This window comes from Callospermophilus lateralis, chromosome 15, assembly GCF_048772815.1.
Source record: "Callospermophilus lateralis isolate mCalLat2 chromosome 15, mCalLat2.hap1, whole genome shotgun sequence".
NCBI classification, from domain to species: Eukaryota; Metazoa; Chordata; class Mammalia; order Rodentia; family Sciuridae; genus Callospermophilus; species Callospermophilus lateralis.
The window spans coordinates 19,704,662-19,715,267 of record NC_135319.1 but is presented as its reverse complement, the minus strand read 5'-3'; the positions used below and the strand labels follow the sequence as shown (position 1 = coordinate 19,715,267).

At 36.6% G+C, this 10,606-nt stretch overlaps 1 protein-coding gene across 1 annotated transcript; it reads right to left on the bottom strand.

Annotated features, from left to right (window-relative positions):
- Positions 1-7,062: 7,062 nt before the first annotated feature.
- On the bottom strand, positions 7,063-9,159 carry LOC143381338 (uncharacterized). Its single transcript, XM_076834896.2, has 2 exons — positions 8,731-9,159; positions 7,063-7,193 (listed from the first exon to the last, which is right to left on the bottom strand). Exons 1-2 carry the CDS (start codon positions 9,031-9,033, stop codon positions 7,149-7,151), a joined length of 348 nt encoding a protein of 115 aa, XP_076691011.1. The 5' UTR covers positions 9,034-9,159; the 3' UTR covers positions 7,063-7,148.
- Positions 9,160-10,606: the final 1,447 nt, after the last annotated feature.

Below are 10,606 nucleotides of genomic sequence, written 5' to 3'. Positions count from 1 at the left end.
CTCAGGGTTTCTTTGGTTATTCTGGACCTTTTGTTCTTCATATGGAATTTTAGGATTGTTTTTTAGTGCTGTGAGGAGTATCCATTGAGATTCTGATGGGGAATGCACTGAATGTGTACATCACTTATGGCAATGTGTCCACTTAAAAATAGTAATTATGCCTGTCTGTGAGCGTGGGAGATCTTTTCATTCTCTTCAATTTTTTTTTCAACATTCTCCATTTTTCCTTGTAGAAATCTTTGACCTGCTTCGTTAGATTTATTCCTAGAGTTTTTTTTTTTTGGAAGGTTTTGTAAATTGCATTATATTACTGATTTCCTTCTCAGTTATTTATTATAGGTGCATAGAAAGTGATTGATATTTGTATATTGAAGATGTATCCTGCTACTTTGCTGAATTTGTTTATCCACTCTAGAAGTATTCTGATGACATCTTTGATCAAAAGTATAGGCTCATGTCATCTGCAAACAATTTGACCTCTTCCTTTCCTATTCCTATTTCTTTTAATCCCTTCTCTTGCCTAATTGTTCTGGCTACAGTATCAAGTACTACATTGAATAGGAGTAGTGAAAGTGGAAAGCCTTGTTGTGTTTCTGATTTTATAGGAAATGCTTTCCTTTCTTTCCCATTCAGTATGACGTGCTTTGGAATTATCATACATAATCTTTTCTATATTGAAGTAAATTCTTTTTATCCGTAGTTGCTTTGGAGTTCTTTACCATGAAGAGGTGTTGAATTTTGTCAAAGGCTTTTTCTACATCCATTCAGATTGCATAATCTTTGTTCTTTATTCTATGTGATGTGTCTATTAATTTGCATAAGTTGAACCATACTTGAATTCCTGAAATGAAACCAACTTGATTGTAGTATATGATCTTTTTAATGTGTAGTTGAATTCTATTTGCTAACATTTTATTAAAGATTTTGGCATCTATGTTCATCAAGAACATTGCTCTGTAGTTTTCTTTCTTTGACCATGTTCTTACCTGGTTTTGGTATCTGGGTGATACTATCTTTGTAGAATGTATTCAGAAGCATTCCCTCCCTTTCCTTTTCATGGAAAATTTCAAGAGTCATTGCCATTAGTTCTTGCTTAAATATCTGGTAAGATTCAGTTTTGAATCTGACCAGTCCTGAGCTTTCTTTGTCAGAAGCTTTTTGTTACTGCTTCATTCTCATTACTTGTTATTGATCTGTTTAGATTTTCAATATCCTGGTGGTATTGATATCTCCAGAGTTGGTTTTGTGTGTCTTGAAGTTTAATAATTTCTTTTTACTTTTTCAATTTACTTGAGTGTAAGTTTTCAAAATAGTCTCTATCATTCCTTGATTTCAGTTGTGTCTATTTTAATATTACATTTTCATCTCTAATTATTTTAATCTGCATCTTTTCTCTCCTTTTAGTTAGGTTGCTTAAGAGTTAATAGCCTTTTTTATATTTCAAAGAATCAACTCTTGGTTGGATTGATCCTTTGCATTGTTCTTTTACTTTCTATTTCATTAATTACTGCTCTAATCTTTATTATTTCTTTTTATAATCTCTAGAATTTATTTGTTCTTATTTTTCTTGAGGTTCATCATTTGGTTGTTTGATATCTCACTTTTTAAAAATTTTTATTTGTGAATTATAATTGTTCATAATAGTGAGGTCCATGTGTTATGTTCATATGTGCACATAACATAATTTAGTGTATCTGCTTTTTCTCATGTAGGCATTCATCTAGTTTATATAGCTGTAACTTCCCTATTATAACTGCCTTCATTGTATCCCACAGATTTTTGTATGTTGTGTTTCTGTTTTTGCTAGATTCTAAACATTTTTTAAATGCCCACCCTGATTTTTTTGATGACCCATTTATCCTCAAAAAGTATATTATTCAAGGAAATAAAATTATAGTTCATACCTTGATGAATTTGGTGCAAAAATCATTAATATGCTAGCAGAACCCGAATTCTTTGAATCATTCTAGCCTAGACACCAAATATGTAAATGAGGAAGCTTTGGAATAACTCTAACCTTGGCCATTATTTGCAACTGCACAAGAAACCCTAAGTGGTAACCACCTGATTGAGCCCAGTCAAATCTCAGAAATATATGAAATAAAAATCATTAAAAAATTGTTTTATACCATTAAAGTTTGAGTCAGTTTTTCAGGAAGCACAGATGCTAATTGATACCTTGTAGAAGTATAATTTCAGGACTATTTGGATATTGGACTGGAGGAATAAATTTACTTTTATTTCAGTGTAAAAGAAAGAGTAGGAGAAAATGCAGATAAACACATTACAAATATATCATCTAATTATAATTACAATTTTCTCATTAAAAATTTGAGACGAAATTTGTATTTGTAGATTCACATGCAATTGTAAGAAACAATAGAGTGATTTCATGTACGCTGTATCTAGTTTCCTCAAAGAGTAACATCTTGCAAACCTACAGTACCTTATCACATTAATATGAATCCAGTACAGAACATTTCCATTAGCATTGAGGATGCTTCATGTTGCAATTTTATAATCACACTTATTTTTCTTTACATATTTTTTTCATACTCTTACTATCAAATTCCCTATATTTTAATACACATTGTGTTTTGACATCACAGAGATTTTTAATCTATTCTACCAATCTTTATAATACGTATATCAAGACCATTTAGTATTATCATATAATTTTTGATGACTTAAGGCTTAGTTTGCCATTTTTGTTTTTCTTTTCTGTTTTTCTGTTTGTAATTTCCCTGTTTTCTTGTTTTAAGGGGGAGGGTACTAGGGATTGAACTCAGGGACACTTGACCACTGAGCCACATCCCCAGCCCTATTTTATATTTTATTTAGAGACAGTGCCTTACTGAGTTAATTAGGACTTTGTTTTTCCTGAGACTGACTTTGAACACATGAACCTCATGACTAAGCCTCCCCAACCACTGGGATTACAGATGTGTGCCACCATGCCAGGCAATTTCCCTGTTTTCTTCGTTTTTTCCTAGGTTTCCAATTTTATTTCTCTATATCACTTTTGAGTGTATCACATTGTATAGCGAGTTTAGTGATTTTTAAAAAAATATTATTTATTTTTGTTTAGAGAACTTCCTAGGCCATTCTTTTTGGTTAAGCATACTGATGACAGATTCTTATTTTTCCTTTATCTGAGAATGTTGGAATGTATACTTCATTCCTGGGGAATGTTTTTATTTAGTATAGGATTCTAGACACAGAATTCTATATACTGATAGTTCTTTCTTCAGAAGTTGAGCAATATTATGATATTTCTTTTTGAACTCCGTGACTGTTGATGAGAAATCCTTTGAATTTCTTTTCCACTTAGGAAGTATGTTGTTTCCCTTTTGTAGCATTAAAAAGTTTTTCTCTTTGATTATCAAATGTTTGCATTTTGTCTTAGTTTGAATACTTTTTTTTATTCTATTTGGGGTTCATCTATTTCCTTGAATGGGTTATGTCATATGCAAAATTTGAGAAACTTCTGACCTATTTCTCCTATGTTCTGAACACCGGACTCCAGCAACATGAATGTTAAACATATTGTCCCTAGATCCATGAGATTATTTACTTTTTTTAGTGTCTTATCTTCCATTTGCTGAGTGCAGTTTCTCTTGTTCTGCCTTCTAGTTCATTTATTTCCCCTTTTCCACCATTTCATTGTTGGGCCTATCAATTGAGTATTAAACTCTCATTTATTATATTTTTCAGTTTTAGAATTTTTATTTGATCCTTCTTTATTTCTTCTATTCCTTGATTCAAACTATTTTTTCCTGAGACTTTCTATTTTCAAAAGTGTTTCATTATGTTTGTAATTCAATGAGGCATTTTTACAATGGCTGCTTCAAATACTCGATATAATTCTAATTCCTCTGTCATAGCAATATTGATGTCTATTGACTGTCTTTTAAAATTAAATATGAGATCCAACAGGTTCTTGGTATTTCAAATGATTTTCAACTGATAATGGGGATATGGGATATTCTGACACTCTGACACTCATTTAAACCTCATGCTTTATCTGACTTTCTTGGACATTGCTTTGGCAGAGTAGGGGGAACTCCACTTCATTACTGCTGTGCCGGGGTCCAGTTTCCACACTTGAACTTTCCTCCTCACCTTAGCAATATGGTGCAGTTTGGGTCTTTATAAACCCTGGGGAGATTAGATGTACCCCACTTTTAAAGATTTTCATAAATATCAACTCAGACAAATATTTGGTCCATATTAATTTCATGTGAAATGATGAGAGAGTAGTAGTAATAATGGACTATTCACAACATGCCTGTTAGGGATCTCACCCACCCACCAGGGATCTTCCAGGGACATTGGTCTCTAGGTGTGTTTGTTCCATCTTTTCCTAATGATGCCTGTTGTGTCTTGGCACTGCCCACTGTTCCTAGTGGATCCTGACTGGTGTCAAGAGACAGTACAAGGCTACACATATGTTGGGTGAATTCCTACCCCTTTCATTCTGCTCCCAGTGGTGCAGGTATCCTCCCCAGTCTGGAGAAGTGGAGGACTGGCAAACCTAGTGCCCTGGAAGGCATGTTAGAGAAACACTATGTAAGGAATCTGTGTGGCCATCCTGTCCTTGAGTATTCATATGCCCCCAAAGTAGGGTGTCCTGCCTGGGAAACTGATGCAAGAGAAGGAACAGGATGGAAGGCTGGGGGGACTGAGGATGCAAGGAGGGTATGAAAGCTTTTGGATTTCCAAAGGAACTCGCTCCCAAGTTCCAGCAGAACATTTAGGAAATATGTGTTTTTCTTTCCTCTTCAGGATCTCATTAGGCAAGATTTCCCCTGAGCTATCACTATGGTTGATCCCAGTCTTGGAAAGTGAAGTCATTGAAAGATGATTAGCAGAGGTGATCCACATGTTGAATTTTCACTGAGGCAAATTAAGGACATGTAAAATTCAAGTGTTTATTCACTTACATTTCATCTGCTGAGATTAGCATTTTAGTTTTTTGGGATTTTTTTGGAAGAGTAAAAGAGCATATGATAGGTCTGTTTACTGTGAGCTTCCTGTGGGTGAGTATGTGGACTTTGTGAGACTGGAGAATCTTGCCATTCATTCCTTATTAACTGAAGTAGTTTCTTTCTTTTAAAGCTAATCTCTCACACTAAAGATGTGGTAGTATTTCATTTAGTTAAATCAGACAGCTGGTTCTGAGATCTGGGAATACTAGCTGACCAACATGTCAAAGGCTCACAAAAGAGAATTTTATGAATTTTTTTTATTTTTTTTAATTTTTTTTAAATTAGTTTTTATTGTTGGTTGTTCAAAACATTACATAGTTCTTGATATATCATATTTCACTCTTTGATTCAAGTGGGATATGAACTCCCATTTTTACCCTGTATACAGATTGCAGAATCACATCAGTTACACATCCATTGATTTACATATTGCCATACTAGTTTCTGTTGTATTCTGCTGCCTTTCCTATCCTCTACTATCCCCCCTCCCCTCCTCCCCTCCCCTCTTCTCTCTCTACCCCCTCTACTGTAATTCATTTCTCCCCCTTATATTTGTCCCCCTTTACCCTCACTTCCTCTTGTATGTAATTTTATATACCCCTGAGGGTCTCCTTCCATTTCCATGCAATTTCCCTTCTCTCTCCCTTTCCCTCCCACCTCTCATCCCTGTTTAATGTTAATCTTCTTCTCATGCTCTTCGTCCCTACTCTGTTCTTAGTTACTCTCCTTATATCAAAGAAGACATCTGGCATTTGTTTTTAAGGGATTGGCTAGCTTCACTTAGTATAATCTGCTCTAATGCCATCCATTTCCCTGCAAATTCTATGATTTTGTCATTTTTTAATGCAGAATAATACTCCATTGTGTATAAATGCCACATTTTTTTAATCCATTCGTCTATTGAAGGGCATCAGGGTTGGTTCCACAGTCTTGCTATTGTGAATTGTGCTGCTATGAACATGGATGTAGCAGTGTCCCTGTAGTATGCTCTTTTTATGTCTTTAGGGAATAGACCGAGTAGGGGACTAGCTGCGTCAAATGGTGGTTCCATTCCCAGCTTTCCAAGAAATCTCCATACTGCTTTCCAAATTGGCTGCACCAATTTGCAGTCCCACCAGCAATGTACAAGTGAACCCTTTTCCCCACATCCTAGCCAGCACTTGTTGTTGTTTGACTTCCTAATGGCTGCCAATCTGACTGGAGTGAGATGGTATCTTAGGGTGGTTTTGATTTGCATTTCTCTGACTGCTAGAGATGGTGAGCATTTTTTCATGTACTTGTTGATTGATTGTATGTCCTCCTCAGAGAAATGTCTGTTCAGGTCCTTGGCCCATTTGTTGATTGGGTTATTTGTTATCTTATTGTCTAATTTTTTGAGTTCTTTGTATATTCTGGATATTAGGGCTCTGTCTGAAGTGTGAGGAGTAAAGATTTGTTCCCAGAATGTAGGCTCCCTATTTACTTCTCTTATTGTTTCTTTTGCTGAGAAAAAAACTTTTTAATTTGAGTAAGTTCCATTTGTTGATTCTAGTTATTACCTCTTGTGCTATTAACTCTTGTGCTATGGGTGTCCTATTGAGGAATTTTAGCCCGACCCCACAGTATGTAGATCGTAGACAACTTTTTCTTCTATCAAACACCGTGTCTCTGATTTGATATCAAGTTCCTTGACTCTACCATGCGGCCAGCGCAATGGTTTCATTAATGAGGTTCTTGGCATAAAAGTTAGCTAGTGAGATCGAAATAAACACACAGACTCAGTCACCTTTCTCTATGACCAGGTCCGAGACGGCTCCCCTCTCTGGTTCCCTCCTCTAACCGCCCGGCAGGGCAGCAAGGATTACTCAGGGCTAGCAGGAGAGAGAGAGAGCGAGCACGCCAGGGAGTAGCCTTTTATTGGGGAGTAAGAAATTCAGGGGATAATTCCATCCAATGAAGGTTGAAGGGGGGACCGCACTCCAAGGTCAGGGTCAGTGATTGGGCCTCCGGGGTCAGTGGTCAGTTACACCCCCACACGGACAGGTTCTCTCATCAGGAGAGGGCCAGGAAAGCTCCGACACAGCCAGAGCGCCTCAGACCCTAACCGGGAGTCACCCAGTCACGTGTGAGAATGGCTTCCGACATATTCCCCCTTTCTTTTCGCAAAAATGAGGCGGCGGTTCACTCTCTGGAGTTTCTGCATTCTTGTTCTGAAGACTCGCCATCCTACAATTACAACACAATAAAGAATTAGCAGCAAAGAGAATAATCCAATAATGTACCAGGCCGAGTGTTTGAGAATATTTCCAGGGTTGAATCCATTTAACTCCTTTAATATTTGGTTAGCCAAAGAAGAAGGATCTGAAAAATCAGCTCTATTATTTTGAATGTCTTGGATATGGTGATGAAGTTCCAGAATATCCAAGCTATTATTACTATTTTGTCAAATACCTAACAAATGGTTTTTAACCTTCTCCCAATCCCAGAGAGAAGCATTGTACTTGGCAGCTGTAACACACACATACTTATAATTAGCATGGCATTTAAGCCTTTCTTTAAATTTTAAGGCTGAAAGTTCATTACCTATGTCAATAACAGTTGCCTCTAAGGCGTTTAATTTAGTTTCAATCTTTTCATCAATATTTACTTGATTACGCAGAGCCTTGGAAGTATTTTGAGCTAAATTATTAAGAAATTTTGCATGCTGGATATTCTGAGACAATGTCAGAGACGCAGAGACAGTTGATGCAATAAAAGAGACTAGCGCCAAAACACCAACAATTATAACTCCAATAGCACGTTTAGGTCTTGCCAGCTGGGCATGAATTTGCTGTAAGACTTGTAAACCAGCATCAGCATACCATGGCTCTGAAATATTAGCAGGTAATAAAACGAAAGAGGGCTGATGAAGTATCAGCACTCCTTTTCCTCCATTATAACTAGTAATGCAATTGGTTAGGTTACATTTTTTACAAGTAACAATATATCTGTCATCTATCCATTTAACTTTTACATTTCCAATAATTAAAACATAAGGAGATTGGACACAAGCTCGTAAGCCATAGCAAGATCCCTCTTTACAGTTCTTGCCAATAAATCTTGGTAAGGGTCTGTCTGTAAAATGTAAGAATTCTGAGGCAGCAATTAAACGCCAAATATCCTTTTGAACACCACCTTTACTATAAGTCAAAATATTACTAACAAATCCTGCAGGTGTCATAGCAGAATTTCTTCGTAATTGCCTCTTATCAATTTTTGGAGACCAGTCTAAAATATACCCACTATCTTTAGACACCTTATGTTGTACAGGAAAGGGATTTATACAATCCATCCATTTAGGAAAGGTGCCAATCTCAATTGTAGAACTATTTGGACAGTGGTGTATCCGTGGAGGTTTGGCAGAAATGACTGGCTTATTATGGGAAAGTCCCATCTTAATTACTGATCTAGTATTAGGCTTTAAATCTCCATAAATAGAATTATTTGTCAGTCTAGGTCTACCAATCGCTGTCTTTTCTTCGAATGATACTTTCAGACAGCCAGCATGTTTATCGTGGGACCAACACAAGGGTAATTGGGCACTATAGCCAGAATAATTAAATCTAGTCACATGATTGGGAGTAATATGAGTATCCGTAAATCCTCCCATCATGAATGAGTCATTAGTAAATACTGGAATAGATTCTCCAGTCCACACAGCTGGGTGTACCAGGGGTGGATCTGGGAAATATGTCCAGTAAGTGTCTACTTGATCCCCCTTTACCTGACAGCCCAGTAGGGCAATTACTGTTGCTACCATCATCATTGGGGTCCTGTTTTCTCCTAGGTCTCGAAGTATTCGGGAAGCCTGGGTTGTTAGCTTCTTCACGTCTTTCCATGAAATCAGCTTTTTGGCTGGGTCAATCTGGTCTTTCTTCATCCTTTTCCGATATCTCCTCCTTCTGGATGGGGGCTCCTCTGGGTCGATCCTCAGTCGCTTCAATCTGGGTTCTATCTCTTCCATGTCTGATAGCACGTTCAGGCACCCAAATAGGACGAGAAGAATTTTCTGGGAAAATACAAGCATGCCCTCTGCCCCATATAATCACCGGGTCTGGGCCCTTCCACTGACCGGTCTGTAAATCTTTCCACAAAACTCTGCCTAAAGGGCCTGTTACTGAGGGAGACATTTGTCTCTCAGCAGCAGTGTGACCTTCTGCATCACAGTTTAAAAAATTTAAAACAAACAAGGCATGATTAAGGCTATTTTGGGGAGTCATAAGCTTATTCCCCCTTTTTAATTTTTGTAATTGAAGTTTAATAGATAAATGAGCTCGTTCTACAATGGCTTGACCTTGGGGGTTATAAGGAATTCCTGTTTTATGATTAATTTTAAACTCTTGACAAAATTGTTGAAAAGAAGAGCTCACATAAGCTGGAGCATTATCTGTTTTAATCTGCATAGGGCATCCTAAAACAGAAAAAGCTGCTAGGCAATGAGAAATTACATTTTGAGAATTTTCCTTAGTACGTGCTGTGGCAAAAATAAATCTAGAATAAGTGTCCACTATGACATGTACATAACACTGCTTACCAAATTGAGGAATATGAGTTACGTCCATTTGCCAGATTTGATTTGGTTTTAATCCACGGGGATTTACCCCTGATAGCAGAGATGGAGTGTGAATAACACACTTAGGGCATTGGCTTACAATCTGACGAGCTTGTTCTCTAGTAATATTAAATTTTTTACGTAAGCTAGAAGCATTTTGATGATGCAAGGAATGGGAAGCTAGTGCACAGTCATATGAAGACATCTGTTGACAAAAAGCTACGAGTCTGTCAATTTTGTTATTACCTGAAGCTAAAGGTCCTGGAAGATTAGTATGAGCTTGTATATGTCCTATGAAACATGGATATTTCCGCATTAGCACTGCCTTTTGTAAATTATGAAATAATTTAAATAACTCTTGTGATGAAGTATACCCAATAACTGAAGTTTCAATATTTTTAGTAACTCCGACTGCATATAAGCTGTCAGAATAAATATTAATAGGCTCATTTGCAAAGTAAGTTAAGGCACAAAGCAGAGCTTGAAGCTCTGCTCTTTGGGCAGAAGTATAAGAAGTTTGTATTACCTCTGTGTGAACACGACTATAAAATCCTGCTTTACCTGAACTAGATCCATCAGTGAACACTGATAAGGCTTCATCTATAGGATGGGCACGTACAATCTTTGGAAAAATAAGTGACGTTAATGATGCAAATTGTATAATCTTATCACGAGGATAGTGACTGTCTATCTGGCCAGGAAATTCAGCAAAAGCTATTTGCCATGAGCTAGAAGTTTGAAAAAGCCAATTAATCTGTTGAACAGAAAATGGAATAATTATGATATCAGGCTCAGATCCAATTAATTGTAAAATCCTAGTTCTACCCTTAATTACTAATTGAGCTATAGAATCATGAAAAGGAATTAATGTTTTTTGAGGGGAGTGGGATAAATAAATCCACTCAATAACTCCTAATTTTTGTCATATGGCTCCTGTTGGTGTATGTTTAGTTGGAAATATTAATAAATACACCATTTCCTTAGGATCAACTCTAGTAAGCTGTGCATTTTTAATTGCATTTTTAACTTTCCTTAAAGCTGTTTTAGC

Bases quoted from the DNA above. Each gene is read 5' to 3' on its own strand.
- LOC143381338 (XM_076834896.2), bottom strand. From the start codon at position 9,033: ATGCTTGTATTTTCCCAGAAAATTCTTCTCGTCCTATTTGGGTGCCTG. The intron at 7,194-8,730 runs GTAAAGGGGGAT...TTGTAATTGTAG, and splicing joins TTGCCCTACTGGGCTGTCAG to GATGGCGAGTCTTCAGAACA.